At 38.6% G+C, this 23475-nt stretch overlaps 2 protein-coding genes across 7 annotated transcripts in view; one reads left to right on the plus strand and one right to left on the minus strand.

Annotated features, from left to right (window-relative positions):
- cenpp (centromere protein P) overlaps positions 1 to 23475 on the minus strand; it is a 100198-nt gene that overhangs the window by 6621 nt on the left and 70102 nt on the right. The gene's annotated exons all lie outside the window — the stretch shown is intronic.
- Positions 163 to 22350, plus strand: ecm2 (extracellular matrix protein 2, female organ and adipocyte specific). 4 transcript variants are annotated; one of them, XM_087840895.1, is made up of 12 exons: positions 163 to 375; positions 5130 to 5267; positions 5999 to 6154; positions 10258 to 10446; positions 12489 to 13505; positions 14380 to 14495; positions 15120 to 15255; positions 15844 to 16001; positions 17186 to 17325; positions 17434 to 17546; positions 18064 to 18277; positions 19778 to 22350. In XM_087840895.1, exons 2-12 carry the CDS (start codon positions 5132 to 5134, stop codon positions 19944 to 19946), a joined length of 2544 nt encoding a protein of 847 aa, XP_087697021.1. In that variant the 5' UTR covers positions 163 to 375; positions 5130 to 5131; the 3' UTR covers positions 19947 to 22350. The 4 variants fall into 4 exon arrangements, with proteins under 4 accessions (XP_087697021.1, XP_087697018.1, XP_087697019.1 ...); XM_087840892.1 differs by lacking the exon at positions 10258 to 10446; XM_087840893.1 differs by lacking the exons at positions 163 to 375; positions 10258 to 10446 and adding an exon at positions 4416 to 4454.

The following is a 23475-nucleotide window of genomic DNA, read 5'->3' on the forward strand; positions in this document are numbered from 1 at the left end:
AGTCCTGCTTTTTCTGAGACATCACCGCCGATCGTTTTGCTCCAATATCCTGCAGCATGTTGGCAGCATCCTCACACATACAGGAAGACAGACCTGTCTCCCTCTCTCTCCCTCTCTCTCTGTCTGTTTGTTACTCTCTCTCTCACTCGCTCACTTTTTGTTCCAGCTGCTGTACAAATCCTGGCTTTCCTTTGGAGACTTATTACCCTGCTCTGCTCTACTCTACATCTCTGCGCCTGGAGACACATGCAAACTTTAAGTGTCATCACTCAGCGACACACACACACCTCTCCTGGAGTTCCTGCTGAACCAGAGGAGGAGGAAAGAGGCTGGAAGAAATTGGCCTAACGTCCTGCAGCCGCCTTCGAACTGCTGGTAATGTAGCGCTAATGTCTGTCTGTCCTCAGCTCCTCCCCTCTCTAAGTCTCTGCCTGTCTGTCTGTCCGTCTGTTGTACTTGGGTTTGTAAACAGTTGTTTCATTGCTGGAGAACACTTGGAGATTTATAACGTGATAAATTAACTCTTTTCAGGTTGAGCATAAACACTGGTTACAATAATAACTCACTAATTATCAAAGTAATGCAAGAAACTCTCTGTAAATCATTTAATTACTGAGCAAAACAGCTTCCACGACATGGGCTTGATATCCATGTGGATCACAGACGAAAACCTGGTTTATGCCTGTGTCTCTTAGTAACACAGGAAGCAATGAACGACTCCCGTGTTATACTGGTTGGAATAAACAGATCATGCTGCTCATCGTCTGAAGTTGTGGGCGTGAAGCAAGTCTTTGCTAGTCAGTTTTTCTCCTTGTTGTTTGAGGTTAGTTTGGTTTGTCAAGGCCCTGTTTGCTTGCTCCCACTGTGCTGCTCCAGATATGCATTTCTCTCTGGTTTAATGTGTTTCCATTGGGTGATGCCAACTTTGCAGAAGATTTCCTGGAACAAAATTCATCACACTAAATACAACACTTAGAGGCTGGTGATTGTGATTAGTCAAAATGATGTGAGATTACATCGCAACAAACACAGCCATTACTGCTGCGTCCACTCAAAGGAAATGAACTGGCAAACCAACATGTGCAGGCACTGTCAGAGCTGCAGACGATAGTTTGTACTACTGTGTAAAAGATGACATCAAAGTTTAAAATGCCTTAAACCTGCATTATTTCTTGTCCACCAGGGGGTGACTCCTCTGGTTGCAAAAGACTGCAAGAGCTCAGTAAATAAATACTTTGCTTCATCCTTGTCGGTGCATTTAAATGTCAGAAGCTCGGTGAGCATCTGCTGCTTTTGTGTCAGATATTTATGATATATACATATTTTATAGAGACTCAATATTTCCAGGAGGCAATGGGAGACATGAGAAACTAAAATAAGGATTTTTCAAGCTTTGCTGACATTTTATAGTAAATATGAGGCTTAGAATGGGCTTTTGGTTGGCTGACTAAGCATGAGAGTGAGCTATTTATGACCATTTCATAAACAAATGTCTCTAATGTTTGAGTCAACGAAACCCCAAACAATGAAATTGGTTTGAAAAAAACAAAACAAAACCAAAAAAAAAAACAGGACGGATGATGGGAGATTTTCCTTTGGATCTTTGGAAGTCATAAAAATTAGTCTCTGCAGGGAAAAAAACCCCTGTAACTGGTCAACATAAAAACACAAATATGTTTGTTTTCAACGAGCTATAAGTGGTGGCAAGTCAGGTTTTGGATGTCAAACAAGCATCGGTTATTTCAGACTAATAATCTTAGTTTGAATAAACATACATTTGTTCGCTATAAGTGGAGTTTTGCAGATTATGTTACTGAGATGTGACACCAATGTTTAGAGCTGTCTTATGGAAGTTGTCGGTACAATAAGCAGAAAGTAGTTTGCATAAAATATTTGCAATAAAAAGTCAATACAATTCAACTTCAGTTAGTTTGGGTGATTTCTCCAAATCCAGTGGAATGTTTTTGGAAAGCAAAGAGCAGTGGACCAAAGCTCGAGCTTTAAACACCGCCTGGCTTCCATTAATCCATAAACACACAGACTCCTGGTTATTTTTATCCTCTGCTGCTCATATTGGAAGTCTCTCCATCTGAGCCTGCTCATCCAGAAACTGAACTGCTGAACATTTTCCATCTCTTTCCCCTCCCTCCTGTTTTCTTTCTCCTGTCTCAGCTCACATTGGTCTCTCTCTCACTCTTTGTTTCCCATTGAATCCTCGTTTCCTATTGGTGAGGGCTGATGTGAGGTGGGAGGGTCTCGGAGCTGAATGTGATCAGACCTCCAGTCCGTGGAGCTGCAGACTAAAGTTTTACTCCATCCTAAAGGAAATGTGAATGATTAAAAGAGGGAGGGCGTATGTAGGGGATCAGAAGAGCCTCTAACTGTGACACATGTGTGATTTTCAGTGAAACTTCATGGGAGATGTAGTTTTTAACAGTGGTTAAAATTCATTATCTAATATCGCAAAAATAATAAATTAACTAAGATTTAAAGGCATGTTTTGAAGCTTTAACTTTCCCACCAATTATGTTCCATCATAAGACATAACACATACTCTCACTGAGATTATTTGAGCTTTGTGACATGGTGTATTATCCTGCTGGAGCAGCCATCAGAACATGGGTTGTCTGTGGTCAACATGTCCATCCCTTAACATCACATGTAAGCTGTTTATCCCCCACACCCTTACTGCACCTCCACCAGCCTGAACCGTTGATATGAGGCAAGATGGATCCATGCTTTCAGGCTGTTAACGCCAAATTTTAACCTCCACCTGAATGTTGTAGCAGAAATCGTAACTCAGATTTCTGCTACAAATTTTCTTTTTTGTCCTATCTTGGCAAGCCTGTGTGAATTTCACCCTTGGTTTTCTGCTCTTAGAGATGATTATGCAGGAAAATTTAATTAGATCAGCTTTTTTTGGAGATAATGTGACCATCCTATCTGACACCAGCAATTATGCCACAATCAAATTCACTTAAATCACCTTTTCCCCCCATTCTGATCCTCAGTTTGAATGTCAGCAGGCCTAAATGACTGATTTTCTGCCTTGTGACTGAAAGTTATTTGTGCAAACAAGCACTTGAATATAAGTAGCCATGAGTGCAATAATAACCTTCATGATTCTTTTAATTAAAATGTCCAAATTGTACATATGTTTGCAAAACGTGGAATAGATGCAACACCTCACCATAAATGACAAATATCTGAAACTCCACTTTTCGTCTAAAGTATAAACTATTGGGTGTCTCTCATAACTGTTAAAGAAATACATAGTGTCTCTCATATGCAGATAAATCTGACAAATATCACCACAGCCAATCAGCTTTAACATTACTCCAGCCCAGAGGGTGGCAGTAATGCACAGTGACCCTTCTGGTAACTGGAAATAAAACTGCTCACCAAAGTTCAGACGGGTAACTATAACTTGTCATCTTAAACAAAAACATTAATAAGTCAACTGGGAACACAAAGGTCTGCGTGTATGGACCGGTTTCACTTGTACTACAGTTTGCTCCATACAGATTTGTAGTGTTTATGTAGCTTTTTTTTAAAAGTGTATTTTATTTGTCCTTAAAATACAAACAAAGGAAACCGTTTCCAGCTGATTTTAACAGTACTTTGAATGTGAGCCACATATGGTAAATGTTTTGGTCAGTGTTATTAGTCCTGAAATTGGAGCTGGATTGCAGCAAACTTTTTTTCCTTTTTCTTTTTTAATTAAATCTAATATCAGCCATGTGGACTGGTCTAAAAACTGTAATAATCAGGCTCAGAAGTGATCTGAGCCCAGAGCTTTATTACAGTTTTTGTGGATAATTTATGTTTTCTTTTGAATTAAAGGTTTAAGGACATTATGAGGACCTGACATATGATTCAGGCTTTTGGTTGAATATATGAAAAGTTCAACTGGTGCTTATTTTGACCAAAATGGAGGCGCCACATGTGGAAACCTTTCTGCTGAAAACATGTAAAATTAATACACTGAAACAAAACAGACACAGAAATGTACCAAAAACAGATGATGCATACAAGTCTGATTGTAACTACACCAGATGAGGAATTTTCTGGTTTCTCATAACTGAAATGTGCCGAGATCTAAAATTAAAAAGCTCAGAGCAATGACAAATCAGTTCTAAATAAAATAATTTCCTGGCATTTATTGACTGAGTACGGAAAACAAGTTGTCTATCTGGACAGCAATCAGAGGCTCATATGATACAGAGAATTGCTTAAATCTGCTCCATTCAGACGGGGAATCAGACAGAAAAACAAACTATCAGGTGTGCGAAGGTGTGTTTTAGCCTCAGATCTCTATGCTTTAATAATGACAGGACTGCTGTTTATAGACTAGTCATTACACACATACAGGGAACCAGCCATTAGGACCCCAGCCGAGAGCTATATGAGGGACAGAAGCAGTGCTGACAGCTCTTTACTGAGAACTGCTGCAGGTAAAATCCTCTCTCTTTTTGTGTTGTCTATTTTTCTGAAGTTAGAGGTAAACATGTATCTGTCTGCCGTATTTCAGCTACTTTACCAGCTGTAGGAAGTAAGGATTTAAATTCTCAAGCATTAAAAAAAGATGATTTAAAATAGGAAAAATACTAAAACCAAAAAGAAATCTTAAAAAAAAGGGAGGGGCACTTTTTTTTAGACCTTTTATAATTTTTCTAATTCATATGTAGCTGAAAAGTGGAAAGATAAAAGAAAATGGGTGTAGAGGGAGATGCAGAAGAATATGAAACAAAGGTCTCATGTTGCTCTCAAAACTTGGACATCTTAAACCCTAAAAAATTTACAGTTTTATATTATTTATTTGTCTTCAGTGTATTCCTTTAACTAGGTGGACTGAGTATTAAATCCATTCTTTTTGGGATTAAACTAAGTTTATAACAACATGTATGCAAAACTTTGCAGCTGTTTGTATTTGTGATGTTTTTTTTAGTAAAAAAAACAACAACAACCTTTCTTTGTGTGGAAAAATGTCCTTTTATTTGCTTATTTAACACTGTTTATTTTCACGCTGTCATGATAAAAAACATGTTTATTGATAGTTAGATCTTATTAAAAGGGGAAAAGTACTGTGTAGCAACCTCCTCCTGAACCTAGTCTGTGCTGCTCTATAGGGATGAGGTGGTGGCTGGTGGTGGCCAGTCTGTGGCTGCTGGTGGCCTTGACCATCCCTGATGCTGAGGCCAGAAACCGTCCACGAAACCAGAATGGTGAGATTCTTAGAGTGAGGAGGAGGAGGAAGGATGGACAAGGTGAGACTTTTTGTCATTCAGGGTAATTTTTTTTTCCAGTTTAATGCTTGTGTGACCAGTACAGAGATTTTTTTTACCGTAGCAAAAAGATTTGAGGGAGGTAGAGAAAGCCTAGTTTCATTAAAAGCGAAAAGGCACCAATAGATAAGGTGGTTATAGCAACAGTTACAATTAGAGCTGTTGTGCTGAAAATGTATTGGGTGATCTCAAAGGTTCTGAAGTGATAGTAGAGTTGACAGGAGTGGAGTTTGGTGTTGGATCTTTCTAGAAATTTCTTGGCAGGGGTGCTGGTGAGAAAGATAAAATGTCACATGTAGTGTGTTTGGGCATTAAACTATCTTTAACACGTCAGTGCCGGACTCATGGTGCATCCACTTCTAGGAAATGGACATCATGTGTCTTGTCTTCACTAATCAGGCACACAGAGCATTTCATGTAGTGATAATGTTTCTGAAGTGGGCTGTTTCCTGCTATGTGCTACAGTCATATTATCCCAAAAACCAGTGAAGGGCAAGGTCTAAGGTTCTTGTGTGAAAACTGCTGTTTGCTGATGCAAAAACCGATTTACAAAAAAACCCCTCACAAACACAGAAGGGAACATTTAGCTTTCAGTCAGTCTCAAGTAATAAACTCACTGGGAAACAAGTTTAGCTTAAATGACAGTGTCAAAACAACCAAAAACATCCCCATGTTCCTAGAAAGATGCACATTAATATGACCAGTGGTTGCAGGTTTTGGCCAGGCTAGAGCGGGGCGAACTAGACCTCTGAAGATCAGACTGGTTCCTGGTCCCAGCATCCCAGTGGTGCCTGTAGAAGGAAATGCTCTTCTCCTACAACCCTATAAGAACATCCAAGAACAGCACGCCACCTACAACGTCATCCCAGGTCAGTGAGACTACTCTGCTACCGGTAATCCATGTTTATGTGTCCAATAATGTAACAGTAATGTAGGGTTACTGTTACATAGATTAGTCGATTCACACATAGGGTGTGGATGGACTAATCAACTTTACTAACAAATATTACAACACAGTGTACAGTGATAAAAAAAAAAAAAAAACTTTAAAATTATTCACATTTCCAGTAGGAGATAGATTAGATGCAGCAATTAGAAGTCGACTTATTAACACAGCAGAAGGAAGTTATTTTTTTAACATATCCAAAAAAAATCACAAACAAATAATAGGTAATAAAATCTTTAGTAATACAAAAAAAAACCTTTAGAGAAGCTGCATGTATGAGTCCAGTCAAACAACAGCTCAGCTCAGAAGCTCCATCCTGTTCTCATAACGAAGCTGCCGGCTTTTACAGCACCGCAATTTAATGACAAATCATCACATTCCAAAATGAACAGAAGGGAAAAACATCTGTGGGAAAAGAGCTCGTCAGAGAAGTAGCCCTGAAACATCGCACACAGAGATGGGGACAAAGGCTCCAAAGAATAACCTCAAAGCCATGTGGAAAACCTTCAGTTTAACACATTACAGTCAGCATTATGTAATTAGAAGGGAATGTAGCGGCAGCAAGCTTTTGTTGGAAGCTACAAGGATTTTTTCAATTCTTTTTTTCATTGCTGTTGTTTTGGGTGTAAGAACAAGTCTCTGTTTAAGTGACTGTAATGTAACAGCAACAATCAGACTGTAGTTTACAGTAGCAAGAAGCTGCTCATCAAACCAGTGGATTTTCCACTGAAGAGTGGGAAAATGAAAGACCTCTGACCAGAAGTCACAGCATTTTAGTGCAAGTGTTAATTTTGGATGTATTTATATTTTCAAGGTCCCCTTACTTTGCTTCCTTACCTTGCTTTTTCAACAGATTTACTCAGATTGAGGCCCCATTTATAATTCACAAGTGTTCAAAGTATAATTCCAAGTCATGTGACTGTATTAAGTGGTCAAGGGCAGAAAAACTGGAAAGAAGGACTTTGAGTTATGCATTTTTTATATTCTACACAGGGAGCATTTACTTTATCTTAATCTATTTACATTCACCAGGTCGCCAGCGACCTTTTCAAAATTAGGCTAAGGTTAACAGTAATCTGAGAAGACATCGGCTGGTCTGATCATTTATCGTCTGGGTGTAGCAGCAAACGTTTTAAAGTTTGCAGTGTACCTCAGTTCCACCAAAGCGCACTTATACATGACTGGTCAACAGAACACTGACTAAAAACAGAGTATAACTAACTGTTTACAGAGATTAGGCTGAATCTCTGTAAATTGCAGCAATCGTTATGGGATTTTTGTCTATCTGGCCCAGCAAATTATAAGGGCTATAGCAAAGGAAATCCAACCATCATGAGGGCTTAGGGTGCACCAGACTTATCGCAGCGTTCTTCTGAACAGTAGGACTCTCATAAAACTCAGATAAAACCTCAGCACCATTGTCTGCATAACAATCGAAGTTGTAGAAGCAAGAAGCAAAGTGATCATGGAGTTTTTCAAAGCTTTCTCAAGAAACTCATCTTTTCAAACTGCTGCACCATCTCCCTCAGTATAATCTGGAAATCTCTGAGCTTCTGCACTGATATACCAAGTAAAAGTAAAAATGACACCATCATACACTCGTGCCTTCAACCTGGCCAAGCTGAAACAACACTAAAGCGTGGCTCATGTCAGTGGATGTAACATCACTTTTGGATTGCACCGCCTTTTGCAAGGATGACAGCAGCGGGTGTAATGGGGCCTTATGCCGAAATGCAGCAAGCTCCCTCTTCCCAGTCACCTTCTCCAGCTCTTCTTAGGGGATACCTAGCTGTCGTAAGCCCAACTGAGAAACAATCTTCCCAGCATGTCCTGGACTGCCCTGCGGCCTCTTCCCAGTTGGACATGCTGATAACACCTCACTGAGGGGGTGTGCAGGAAAACGCTTAGTCAGATACTACAACCAGGTGACTTCAAGACCAAAGAAGTGTTTCTGTTATATTTTTGTGTCATATATTTTAATATTATAAAAACTTGTATTGTTTTTAACTGTTGTCCACTAATTGTGCTACTGGTGATAAAAACAACAAATAATATGCTCTGAATGTGTCATATCACAGCGCTTACCAAGCTAACCATGCTATTTAATCAAAAACCTGCAATTTATTGAGCAATGTAGAGAACAGTGACACAGAGACAAAGTTTTAAAGAGAAAAGCTCTAAAGTATGTGTGCTCGAACTGAGATGACAGGGTGACAGTCTCACTGCTCACTGTTAAAAGGACAAAGATATTAGGGAGACCGTATTTAAGAGAAATAACCTGAGCCTCTTAACTACCTGTGTTCCTATAGACTTAACAAAGAGCATACCATTAGAAAGGATAGATGACAGACAGAGCTAACAGACAAAAAAAAAAGAGGCTCTTCCTGCTGTATCATAGTGGTTTACAGTCTTTTATACTGACTCACTGCCAGGCATAGCCTTGTCTTGTCCTTGGTCTCATGTTGAAAGGTGAAGTTAATTCAAAGGGAGGAGTAGAAATGCTTTGTCTGTTTTTTATGGTAAAGTACAGGCTTTAGATTCGACTAGACACACACAGCAATTATTGCAGCAGGCCTGCTGCTGCTGAGGAGCATGAAAAGGGTCCAGGGTAAAGTTGTGTCTGGCTCTAAATCTTAAATCACTGCTCAGCTTTGTTCAGTGACTCAATTTGTTGTGATTCTGTGTTCAGTGAAAATAAGTTCCTTTGTTTGAAAACTAAATTGGTCAATCAGAGGTTTGTTGATGAGATTAGGAATGGGGATGTCAGCTTCTAGCACCAGAACCAGAAAACAGTCACAACATGTGCTGATTAGATTTTTGCACCTCTACAGGTTACCACAAGTCAGACAGATGCCCCATTCACTCCCCAAACAATATGGGACCACCATCCTGTAAAACTAATGCTGTCAAAAAGTTCCTTGAATCAACCCACAAAAAATGGCTGATGTTTGCTTTAAAGTCTTTCAACTTCTTGTGCAGCAGTGCTCCTGGAAGTCTTGTTTTGCACAAGTCTCTAAATCTCAATGTCAAATTTGCAGAAAACATACACTTCTCTTCCAAACTGACCTAATTTTCACACAGAGGCTCCCCACTGCTGATGACACCTGGATTTACAGCTGTGATCCAGTAGTTTCTCCACAGGTAACAAGTTTTCCTGTAATGTCCCGGGGCATCTAAAGAAGAACATACAGTGGAAACTCCCTGAATTGTGCTACAGTGTGCCAGCAAACATCACATTATAAAGGCCACTGTTTGGCCTCACCACCTGTCCCACTTGGCTAATGTGAAAGATCAAACAGGGGTGTAGACAAACACAGGAATATAATCTTAAAGGGCAAGTCATCCAACTTTAAATCAGCAACATTTTAGATTTTCATGAGTAACTTCCTTGAATTTTCTGGTGGCACTTTTTACTAGAACTGTTCTCTTATTTAGGAAACAAAACTACAACAGGGCAGAGACTGGGGAACTCTTTCAATATGAAGTAAAATAGTGTAATCTCTAAGCACCACTCCATGATCCAAAGTGTTTCTGTTATTAAGACACGATTCACAGTGAAAATGTTTGGTATCTGAATGAAAAGAAACCACATTTGGTGCTTCTTCTCATTCACCACTATGTAACAAAGTGTCACCCACTGCTTGTTTGATTGTGTTGAGTGACTGCTTGCAGGCTTTGTAATTATGTCCAGTTGTTTCGATGCTAATTATACTTTCAGCATCTGCACAGTTGTTGTGCAGAAAACCAGAAATTTTACCATGTACCCACGATGGTGAGGCTGCAGATGTTTCATAGAGGGTTTTATGACTGTGTGTGCTCACTGCAGATGTCAAACGCCAATATACTACAGTAGCAGTCATGCTCTTGCCCATAGTGTGTGTCCTTATGGGTACACTGCCAGGTCTTAATGTGTCTCAGACATTATTTGCTAATGTTAAATGTACTAATGCTTCTAGATAATATAAACATTTCATAGTTTGATTTCAATTAATTACTCCTGACATTACTGTCTCTGTGTTGTTTCAGGTAAGCAGGGCCAGTGTGTGTACCAGGGTCTGACCATGTTTGACCAGGCCGTCTGGTCCCCAAAGCCCTGTGTGACTTGTCTGTGTACCGGAGGGCGGGTGGTTTGTGATGAGAGCACCTGTCCCGAAATACACTGTCATTTCCCCTTCACCCCTGCGGGCGAGTGCTGCCCTGTCTGCATGGAGCCAGGTAGAAACACAACATGTGACACAGCCATGGTACAACATTCAGAGGCAACAGATATTAACACCAAGGTCCCCTCAAAACCTAAAGGGGACCTACTAGAGTAACTCAATCAATCAATAATCCACATTTCAAGATGTTCTATCAAGTTCTATCTGCTACTATCTTATGAGTCAGTAGACGTCTCCTTTCTTAAAATGAAACTCGTGTAAATTGTTCATTACATCAGTTCTGAACGGAATCGAAACATTTTCTTGATGCTGAATAATTTCCATCTCCGAGGCCTCAGCATGTTGCTTCCTGTTTCATCATGGCTTTAAAAATGTGGTATGCACATTTTGGATGCGTGAACACTCATGTTGTGAGAGTTTTAGCATGTCTGTAAGTTGGGACATAACATCTGTTGTTCAACATGTCTGGGATTAATTTTGCTTTACTGTTCAGATCATCAGAACAAAGACGAATGAATGTGGGACTAATATGAGGTGTAAGGATGAGATGCTGAGTCATATTACTGGGAGATCTGTGGAGATGCTGGAGGCAGAAAACAAATTGTAAAAAAATATTTGTGGGAAAGACTCAGCCAGCAGGCCTGTAGTAAAAACTTTTGCCAATGAGAACATAATTGTTAAATGTAAATATATTTTTACACTGTAATTTTTTGAGTTGCTAATGTTGGGGCAAATAATTTTCTACCTCTGCATGCATGTGCATCCTTTGTTGTAAATGGGAAACTTGTCTTTAAAACCTTCTAAGAATTATGGGGAAAAATAGCTGAACTTACACTATTTTGTCGTTGCTCATATTTTTGCATGCCACATTGAGTGCATATGTACAGAAATACAGCAGAAGAAAACCTCTTTTCTATGACTTGAAGGTCATAGAAAAGGTGTGTTTCTCTACCTGTACACGTGCACCTTCTGTTGTATGTATAAAGTTTACTGGGAAGGAAGCTGTTTTATAGCCGGAACAAAAGTCCAATTATAGTTATTCCCAAACTCACTGAAAAACCTCAGATGTAAGTTTGTCTCTTTGATTTTATATTTACTAAATGATCTTGTTAACACAAAGTTTTTGACTATAAAACAGCACAAGTGTTGGACAAGTGAGCTAAAGTTGGTCTAATTCAGGAACAGTATTTTGCTGCATGATGTTTTTTGATTCTTATAAGATGACAAACTGTATGTTTTATAAAATGTATCCATTGCTTCTGCTTCTACAAGACATTTTATAGATTTGAACAGAAAATTTACAGAAACCAACTAGGCACAACTATGAACTTAGGAGATGCCTAATCAGAAGTATTTAGGCTGTCTGAGCTAATTTTATTCCCCACAAATGTTTGAAATTGAATACAAAATTGGACTCAAAAGATAAATAACAGCCACAAACACTGTCAACAAGGCCAACATCAGGTGGTACGGATATTTTGATGAGGAATTGATCCATTGTTAAATATAACCAACCAATTTTTAGGCCAAAGTTGATTAGCCTTTTACAAAATGAAACCGTCTTGTAACTTCTCTTATTTTCATGACTTAACAAAAACATGAGACACACAAACATTCTAATATGGATGTATGTTTATGAAAACAAGTCTATAATTCATATTCAGATTTAGGACCAGAATGCACCAGTAGCAGCAAACACCACAACGACTGACTTTATCTGACTGTGATCATATGTCTTAGTGGTCTTAGTGGGATTTGGTCCAGACTGGTCTACAGCAGCAGTGTGCTCTGTAGCTTTAACAAGCTGGTCTGAAAGAATGTAGATGGCTGTTTGTTCACAGCACTAACACACAGCCGTCTGTTTGTCCATCTGCTGTCTGTCTGTCCACCTATCACCATGCCTGTCTGTCCCCACCAACCTCAATCTCCATCCTGTTTCCTCTCTTTTATTGCAGTTTCTTTATTTTTCCACTCTACTTCTTCATCTTTCTCTCTGTCTGTATCTCCAACTTTTTTTTCTTCACTCCTCTTTTCCTTCCTGTCCCCTTCCCTCCTACCCCTTGATGGGGTGTCCCTCACCACCATAAACCCCCCCAGAACCTGACCTCAGCCTTGACATTTCTGGTGACTCCCCAGTTCCCAATGACCCCAGTGATGTCGTGACTCCACTGACCCAAGAGGAAATCCAGAAAATCCTCTGGAGGGAGGCAGAGCAGCATCGTGAGGAGGAAGAACGTGTGAAGAAGAAGGAGGAAGCGAGAAGAAAGAGAAGGAAGCAAAGGAAAGAGCAGGAGGAGAAACAGAGAAAGATAGCTGAGGAGATGAGAAAGCAGGAGGAGGAGGCACTGAGGCTGCAGGAAGAAAAGGAACTGGAGGAGTGGAGCAGGCAGGTAGATGAGGAGCAAAAGAGGAGGCAGGAGGAAGAGGAAGATAGGAAACAGAAGGAGGAAGCAGAGAGAGAAGCAAGAGAGAGGGAAAGGAAGCTAGAGGAGGAAAGGAAAAAGCAGGAGGAGATGCTGAGGGAAGAACTTTTGGATTTAGTTGAAAAGGAGAAAGAGCGGCACGAGGAAGAGAACGAGAGGCGCGAGAAAGAGAACGAGAGGTACGCGGAAGAGAACGAGAGGCACGAGGAAGAGAACGAGAGGCGCAAGGAAGAGAACGAGAGGTACGCGGAAGAGAACGAGAGGCACGAGGAAGAGAACGAGAGGCGCGAGGAAGAGAACGAGAGGCGCGAGGAAGAGAACGAGAGGTACGCGGAAGAGAACGAGAGGTACGAGGAAGAGAACGAGAGGCACGAGGAAGAAAAGGAGGAGCAGGAGGAGGAGGTGTGGCTGAGAGGAGATGTGTTTCAAATGCTTCCAAAAGAGCCTGAAGAACCTGAGGAACCAGACCTCCTTCCTGCTCCGATTCCAAGACCTCCAGTTGCTACAGAGGAGGAACAGGTAGAAACCGAAGAGACGCAAGAAGGGGAGGATAGGGAGATCATAGTTGTAAACAGAGGAGGCCTTCCTCCAGGCTGTGACATCTCTGACGTTACTGCCACATGTGAGGATGCCAAACTCACACACTTCCCTCCTCTGGCCATTCCTGAGCTGAAATCTCTCAGTCTGGAGGGTAAGTCAACACCGGAGACACAGAGTCATTAAAGAAAACAAACCCTCAAAACAATCTGAGGATTTCAGAAGGATGTATATTATCAGTAGAGTTATACATATACGTGTGAAACACTTAAAAAGGAAGCTTCAATATTATGTCAACCCACAACTCAGATGAAGCTTCTTAGCCTTTTTTTTTTTTTTTTTTTTTACAGTAAGAGAAATATAAAACTGATAATACTCGCATTAGGCTAATGATTGCAGAGGATTTGTACTGTTGCAGTTGAATGCAGTGTTTAATCAGTGACCTTGCATATTGGACAACGGGCAACCTGTAGGCTAATTTAAATATTCATGAACTTTTTTAAGGTGAACTTTTTTGAATGTTCATAATATTTTCATTGTAACATGTTACTGTATTTTGATTCAGTTACCCAGTGTGCTTCCCTTTGCTTACTTTATCATAGTCAGTGTCGGCCCAACCCAGACTTAAAGCATAAAGTTGTCATCGTGTATATGTTGTCTTAGCCTTGTGACATGAACACTGCTGGACAACAATCGCAAATAATCTTTTTACAGTCAAAACAGCAGCATCTTTTACCAAACAAACAACTAATGCGCTGCAAGGTTTGGAAAAAGCAGACTTGCATTATTAACATCGATCATCTAAAGCTGCTAAAAATCTGAAGTTTAACAAGAGAAAGGCATGACAACTGCCTTTCTCTTGAGAAGTGAGAAGCTGGAAAAAACTTTTAGTTTGCCAAATTAGTATCACTTACCAACCTGGGGAAGGGATTTAGAAACTAAGACTCCAATTAAGAAAGCACACAGAAACAAACTACAATCGGAGAAATCCTGTTGTCAATACTAACTGAACTTGCTCTGACCTGCAGGCAACAGCATCAGCAGCATCCCAGCAGATGCCTTTAATGGAATTCCTAACCTGGAGTGGATCAACCTGAAGAAAAACAAACTTACTTCTGCCGGCATTGACGCTAAAGCCTTCAAAGTAAGTCATAATAAAACTGAAAACGACTGAAGCCCAAGCTTTTCTTAAAAAATCATCTGCCAGAAATATAACAATGGTTCAAGTAATAAAGTTTAAAGGTGGGTGTGCAAAGACATATGGCCATCTACAGTGTAATATCATCAACTCCACGGAGAAAGAAAGGTGTAACATAATAACAAAATCTGAAAGACTTGGTAAGATTTTTAGCAATTTTTTTTTTATGAGAAGGAAAGTAAATGTCCTACTAAACCTAAAAACATCTGTAAAATATGTAAATGCCAAAGAGGTGGAAAGGGAGAAGGAGGTCTGCGTATCTGCTTAGACTACTGCGCCTGAAATTTAGACGAGGAGAAGCAGCAGGGAAAAAAATAAACAGACCAATGGAAAATATCCAAATGTGAAAAAAGTAATCATCTAAACATGTTGCATTTTATTAATAAATGTGGCAAATGTGGAAACAACATTAAATGAAAAAAAATTAACTACAAATTCAGAGAAGGAAAACAAACATGTATTTCTATAATAATAATAATAATAATAATGATAACAAGGATAATAACTTGGTGGCAGCCTATTTTTACTTTCCAGTACTTATACCTGCGTGTGTGTGTGTGTGTGTTTCAGGGTCTGAAGAAGCTAACACGTCTGTATTTGGATGGAAACCTTTTAGACGTTGTGCCATCTGACCTTCCCCCAACCCTGCAGGAGCTGAAGATCAATGAAAACAGACTGAGAGGGATAGATGAAAACAGCTTCCAAGGTACTGCTATTACATCCTTTAATGACATCCAGCTGGTGTTTCTTTGTCCAAGAAGTCAAAGTACCACAGACATTGATTTGGCACTATCTAAATAAAACTGAATTGAATTGATATGAAATCTCCTTATAGTTTGACCTCATCAATTACATGGCCTGTAGGACTTCCAGAATCAACAGGCATCCCTGAGCACTTATTTGGGCAGCTATAAATATAAATATGATCTTAATTTACATTAATTTTATTCATCAAATAAGCATAAAGCTGCATGTATGGAATTAGTCAAATCTGATGAAAAACACAAAAGTTTGCCCTAAAATAAAGTTTTATGAGACTTTATTAGAGTTATATTTCTAGCACAAATTTTGCTGCTGCAGGATTCTTCCATAGATTCCCATTCAATATTCCCATGTCTGTCTCCTATATTGTGTCTGGTTACAAACAACCATTCATTCTTTTAAAATTCAAAATATAAATTGGTTACTTCATGGATTGCACAGCTCACAGACCAAAAGAAAGTTAGATCCTATGTATGGTTATTCACTTCTAAACACACTATTCATCACAAGTTTATCTTTTTTTATCTTTAAGATTTGAGCAGCCTGGTTATTCTGGAGCTGGAAGGAAATCTGCTGAGTGAGGGGAATGTAGATCCTCTGGCCTTCGCTCCCCTAATCCAGCTTTCCTACCTCAGACTGGGGAGAAACCATTTCCGCACTGTACCACAAGGCCTTCCCAAGTCATTGCTGGTATGAAACAATATCTGTTTCCTTGACTCTCTGACTATCTCTCATTCCTTACACTGGGATACATCCTTGGCCACATTTTTGACTTATTTAAAAGACCCCCGGGCCTCATATTTGAAATGAAATAGGCTTATATAACTTCCAAACATTGGGACCTATAAAAACAAACTTGGCAGCCAAATGCTCGCAGCTATATTGAAACTCTAACCTATGTGAATGATATTTGGAGACAGAAGAAAACTGGAAATGCAGACTGCAGAGAGGTGAATTATATGTGATGCCTCTCAACTTATACACAATATTGCCAAAAATATTAAATCACCCATCCAATCTTTAATATATTGATATGTTTGTTCATAGAATTTGTGAGGTGATAGCCCTTAATGTTCACATGTAATTCTAAAATCTGTGCACACTGTTAAACTAGAATATGGAAGCTTTAATCAGCTCATAAAGAAAATAAATATACACAGCTTTCAATAAACCAACCCATGACATAGTTGATCAATTTTTCTTTCACATTGTCAGAGTAGCTGAATTTACTTTTTGCTGAAGTAGCAAAATTTACTTTTTGGGTCTGATGTTTAATTTCTGCTTCTACCTGTGGGAAACCGTTCCACCCGAGCAATTATGGCTTTTGGCTAACCACAAACAGTGCAGAACACCAGCAACACAATGCTGCTGTAAACCTACCTTAAAACCTACTTCATTTTATGACACTGGAAAGGTTTTACTTACTCTCTCTGCAAATCCAAACACTCTGATTGTTGTTCATCCAGAACCAGAGTATAGTCTATCATTAACATGTTTCTCTGCTAAATATTCAGGGTTCCAAGTTTTGTGAGAGACTTTGGCTTTTGAATAGTGAAGAGTTAATGATTATAATTAAAGGTTATGGGTGGTGGTCACACTCCTGCCTGCCTTCTCATTTTACTAATTAGGCTGAAAAAACACAAACACAGCTTTGGCATGAATTATGCATTTACAGCCTTAAACAAAGTCAGGAAGAACAACAAACCCATTTGCCAAGATCTCTGAACAAAAACCATCCAGGAAACATATGTACACTGATTGCATGTGAAATTAGGAACTCACGGTAAAATTGGATCCCACTTCCTCATAAATAGTTTCTATTATGACGCTCGTGTTGCCAAATATTTTTTTTTTAATGTTTTTCCATCTTTTAGGAACTCTATTTGGAGAACAACCTGATTGAAGAAATCTCAGAGACAGTTTTCAATCAGACCAGCAATCTGAACATAGTTTCTTTAAGACACAACAAACTGGAGGAGACCAGGATTGCTCCACTGGCCTGGATCAACCACAGGTCTGACAGAAAGAGAGGCTATTACCCCCACAGTAGTGTTACTTTAGCTGTAATTTTCATGGTCTCTTACTGTTAGTAATTGTTTTCATACTGTTACCTTCTCTGCAGAAATTTGGAGTCCATTGACCTTTCATATAATAAGCTTTACATGGTTCCTTCATATCTACCAAGATCTCTAGTTCACTTGGTGCTCTTGGGAAACAATATTGAGAGGATACCTGGTAGGTGTGACTGGTTAAAGGATTATCTGGCTAATAAATGTTGCCTTCTTAAAGTTAGCGGACTGACACAAAACCTTCCTATTCAATGTTTTATTTTTTAAACAATAATAACTTTAAATGGATTAGGCTGATGATTGATCTAAGGTTTTTAGAAAATTAACTTCTATAATACATAAGTGGTGAGTGCTAGCTACTATTTAGGTCAGTTTCTCCAACACTGAGAAAGCAATGCACAAGCAACATCAGAGGTTTGGGTTTTTTTATGCTCTTTCTGATGTATGGGTACTGGAAGTGGTCAAAATGTATTTATTTTGATCTTTTTATTAACCATAAACAAACAAAACAATAAATAAATAAATAAATAAATAACATTGTCAAAGTTAACAGACTACTTTTGAATGACTTAATGATTTGCTGTGTAGTTTAAGGTGAGCTGCAGTTAACACTTATTAAGACTTGTACAGGTAGAGTTAAATTATTGTACAAGGTAAATTATTTTCTTTAAATACCTCCACAGGTTACGTTTTTGCCCACATGCAACCTGGTTTAGAGTACCTCTACCTCTCCTACAACAAACTGGATGGAGAAGGGACTGAACCTGAGTCGTTCTTTGGGGCCTACCACTCCCTGGTCGAACTGTGTTTGGACCACAACCAGCTGGTTGTTGTGCCATCTGGCATCAACGAAATGACCAACTTACACTTCCTCAGACTCGACAATAACATGATCAGGTACGAAAGCACTATTCATAAATACACATGCCTTAATTTTGAACGTTCTAATATGCAAACTTTTTAAACAGTTACTTCCTTGAAACACATGAGACTGTCTTACTTGTAATTTGTTTATGTTGAGAACATTTTTTGGCACTGGGCGTACTGTTACAGGCAGAACTCTACTGTTATATGTCTGCACTAGCTAATTATAAAATGGGAGCATAAATGAAGCTTATAGAAGACACCTCTTAACAGCTCTCTATATTTGAAACTCTCCAGTCCATCACGGATCAGTTATAAAATAAAAACAATTTCAAAAATGTAATATCACTTTGCTAATTTTTACATGTTATTTGTTTATGGGTTTTTCCCCCAAATCAAATGCTTTGCACAAACTTCCAAGACAGTACAGAAAAAGTATTACTATTGACTTGATTGGTACAATGGCGTAACTAATAATTAAAATTAAGACTGATGGTGTAATAATGATTTGCATGATTTGCTCCGACTTTAATATGATGACCAGAAATGATTACTGATTTATTTAGTTACAGAAAAAAATAAGATAGTGATTGATGATCTCAAAAAACTCATTTAAGTAAGAAAAGGAGTCAGGAAAAAACATAGGTGATTAAACACAGAACCACAAAGTCATTTAAGACCAACAACAAAGCTCCTATGACAGACATGAGTCTGACCAGATGACTGACTCATTCAACACAGACTGCCAAACAATATTATACTGAAAGTTCACTGGATGGAGAGTTGTCTTGACGACAAGAAACAAAACAAGTTGATTCATAGTTCCACCTAGGAGTCGCACTGAATCACCTCATTATGCACTCACAGGTTTCTTGCGCTGTGCACACAGTCCAGGTCGTGGCAGTGTGTTTTATTTGAAATTACCAATTTAAACACTGCACTTTGGTCTGTCATTATTGGCAAGAAGGGTAACACTGCAGGTGGGAAATTACAATCAGACTTGAAGGAAATATTGCTAACCATTCTAACATATGTGGTGCAATAAATACACAAAAAAACCCTAAAAATGAATAAATATGTACAAAAGTTTAAAACCTTGAAAACGGACTAGAAATGTATGTGTTAAATTTCTTCTTAGAAAATGCTAAGTGAGTATTTTCTTCTTTTGGAACATGTTTAACTACACAAAGAAAACAAAAGACGATCTGCAGTAAATGCAACATGAAGTGAAAAGTAATTAGTAGTGTTGGTCTTATATACTCATTATATTAACTAAATATTAATGTCTGTGTATTAATAGTTTTGGTGATTAATGAACTCTGTAACCGTGTATCTTCTGCATATCAGTGAATTGTACATTAAAACAACATAATGTTTCCCAGAGGGAGCATATATGCAAAAATATACTTGGGCACAGATCAGTACTTTATAGAGCAACTCCATAATCTGCCAGTTAACACATAATGGAAAAAAAAGTTTGTTTCAGCTATAGGGAATAAACATGAATCTATATTCTCATGCTATGTCTTCAAGGAGTATTCCTGATGAAGCCATCTGTGACCCAAACCGCAGCGGGGACTCCACCTTGGTGGCTGTAAGATTGGAAAACAACTACATCGACCCCCAAAAAATCTCACCAATGGCCTTTTCCTGTGTAAGATCTGCATCAAGTGTGGTCTTAAAACCCCAGAAAACCAAGTGAACACACATAAACAAAATAAAAAACTGAGAGACAGTGGACTTTAATCTGCCAAAAGAAGTCAAAATCTCCTTTCATCATTTTTTTCTGTTACTAATATCATACAAATAATATAATACAAATAAACCTAAAAAATTAGAAGAAAACGCATTAGTCTGATGTCAAAATCTGACACACATTCAAACATGGGTACTGTCGTATGGTAAGATGCTATTTGAACATTTTCTACAACTTTAGACCAAACACATGGTTTGGTATCTGGTAAACTGTCCTGCTCTGTCACCTGGCCCATCTTAAACTGGTGTGAAAGTGACAGAACACATCTGTCTACTCTCAGAAAATCTTCTTCCTCTACTTTTGGCTGGTCCCTCTAGAGGGTCGCCGCTGTGGATCACTGTGTAAAAGGGAAGGAATTCACAGTAAAATGAAAATCCTAATAAAGAAATGGAAAGAATTCTATGAAGTGTGACTGCAAGCACAGCGCATTATTTTTAACAACCTCAGCACCTTCATGTTTCATTTCTCAGCAGCAATTCTTCCACTGCCTGTTTTCATAAAAACCCTGACATGGAAAGCTCACACGTGACACATCCCCTAAGATGATTGCGTTAAACCAAGTGCTGCTGGAGAGCCAATTCCTCAAACAGATCAAGATGAGATGTAATGACATGCCTGTTCCTCAACATTTTATCTTTATCTTGCTTACGTGTATGGACAGGGCAGTGACCTCCTCAATTGTAGTTAAGTCTGATTTATGTTTGATGCAAAAATTAAGTGGGAGTCTTGCTATTGCATGTGTTATGATTTACAATTCAGCATCATCAAGATGAATGCATCATATGTGATATTGAGCTTTTGTTATGGTATATCCTGCACAGCAACTGTTTCACTTCACTTTGTGGTTAAAAGAATTCACAATGAATTCACAATTCATTACAAAGTTATGACTGCATCTGTATCTGGGTTAACTTCTATTTCTTCTTATCCTGCTTTATATAGTATGTGTCTTAACATGGGTTTATTTAATCCCAAGTGGGAGCAGAGTATGCTAAAGAACTTATGGAGATTATGGCCAAACATTTCTGACTTTAATGCTGCTGCATGAAAATATCTTATTTTACTTACTGTAAATTTGTACTTCTGTGTTTTCTTTAAACTGAATCTTCTTCTTTCCCAGACAGAAACACACAAGACTTTTAGATAATTTAAACTCTTTTACTGTGCATCAGCTTTCAAGCTGTGCAAACTGTAATATAATGTATTACCACTTTGTACATGAAAGGCTCGTTCTACCTTAACGTTGCTTCGAAAAGCTCTCACTAGAGGTCCAAAACACTCAACAATTTAACAATTTACTTTAGATTTTTAATTTTTTTTTTTTTCACAAATTTAAGATATATTTGAAGATTATATCCTTTCATTTGCTCTTGGCTGGCCAACATGCTTAAATTATATGAAGTTGGTGAGTCAACTTTATATTTTACAGTTTAGCACAATGTTATGATGCACGGAAGAAATAAACTTTAAGTTACCATTCCTGTCTGAGTGAAGTCTGCCTAAACCTAGTACCCTCACATACCCAAATAAGTTAGATTATATTGCACTGGATCCCCTGATCATTTACACAGCCTGTCTGTCCAGGACATTTAGGAGTATATTCATGTTATCAAATTAACAGCTTGGGCTTCAGGGAAAAAGTGGAGCCATGATGACTTTTACAGAATAAGAAAAAAAATGTAGTTAACCTTCCATTACATGTCTTTTAGCTATATGTAATACATATTTACTGAAAGCTGCAATTAACAGAGCTGAAAAAGCAAACCAATTCATAATATTTTCCTCTACAAGCCTGAGGTTTAGGATCATTTACTTCAGTCACAGACATTGAAAGGATGATTGAAACAGAAAAAAAAACTAAACTGTGAGGAGCATAAAACCTCAGCTTCTTTAATGGTAAAAAACCTGAAAATATTAGATAATTATATGGGGACTAAAATTAATTTGAATGAATAAAAGCAATAAAACAAAGAATCACAAATGTGTGGTCAGTTTCTAGATGCCGGCAGTTGTCATCTGACTGAACCTGGAGCTGGAAAACTTTCCTCCCTTGAACTAAAGCTGAGATGAAAGTTTTTCCTGAGGGAGTTCTCCTCTGCCAACATGAACAGCTGCTCTGTTCATCAGTCTTGCATATCAAACACGTGAGTGAACAATCATATACTCATTAGTCATGTGACCTCATCCATGCTCCTCAGGATGAGGAGATGTAATTGAAAAAGTAAACTGTAAAGTCATTCCCATGTACTCAGACATTTTATCAGGCACAAAAGATCAGTACGGAGATGGAACTCAATTCATCTGATTTCTGTGATATAAAAATGGAAAAAATGAAATTAAAAGGAAAATGAAGCAGCTTTTTATGTTTTTTTGTGAATAACAGTGTATCCCTAACTTTGCAACCTTGTATTTGTGAGACAAATGAAACTGTGACTATGATGCTTTTGTTCACTGGCCAAAACTGAGATACCTACACTCAGCAGCCAATTTGTTAGGCACACCATTCAACTGCTCATTAACGCAAACATGTAATCAGCCAGTCACATGGTACAAATGTATGGAACCAGGCATAAGGACATGGTAACGAAGACCTGCTGGAGTTCAAACTGAGCATCACAATGGTGAAGAAAGGTGATGTAAGTGAGTCTGACTGAGGCATGGTTGTTGGTGCCACACAGGCTGATCAGAGTGTTTATGAAACTGCTGATCTGCTGGAATTTTTCTATACAGCCATCTTTAGGTTTTACAGAGAATGGTCATAAAAAGTGAAAATATCCAGTGTGCATCAATTCTCTGAGTGAAAGTTATGCCAGATTTTTTAATGTTGATCCCAGAATTCAGAGGAGAATAACCATTGAGCTGATAGGAAGGTAACAGTAACACAAATGACTACTTTTTACAACAAGTATACGTAGAACATACTGGTTCGATGGAAAAGGTTTGATGGAAAAGACCACAGTGTTCGAGATAAGTCTGTGTCTTGCATGCAAACTATGCATCAAAATGTTGGTAAAGTACAGGATAAATATTCCAACACAGTGCAAAAACAAAGATTCCTTAGTTTTAAGGGGGCATAAGCTAAAACTGCTGGTGACCACTAGGGCTGCCACAAACGATTATTTTGATAGTCGAGTAGTCACCGATTATTTTTGCGATTAGTCGACTAATCAGATCATGCATCCATTGGACGTAAAACATATAGCTTATTGCACCAGCATGCATCTGCACTGTCATTAGCTTACAGCTTTAAGTGTCTAAGGTATAACAATAACATTTTTAAGTTATCTAAGTGACTTATATATCATGTTTAACCTGAGTAGCGAAAGATGGCGGTGGGTTTGAAAACAATTTGCCGGGTGTCCGGTGTTCTCACAGGCTCTAGTGAGCCTTGTACCCCGGCTAGCTATTGAGCTGGTGGGTAACAGACGTCTCCGTACACGTTGGAGCGCTTTTGAAAATATGTGGTGTCTTGATA

This window comes from Neolamprologus brichardi, chromosome 5, assembly GCF_056152115.1.
Source record: "Neolamprologus brichardi isolate AB-2024 chromosome 5, ASM5615211v1, whole genome shotgun sequence".
NCBI classification, from domain to species: domain Eukaryota; kingdom Metazoa; phylum Chordata; class Actinopteri; order Cichliformes; family Cichlidae; genus Neolamprologus; species Neolamprologus brichardi.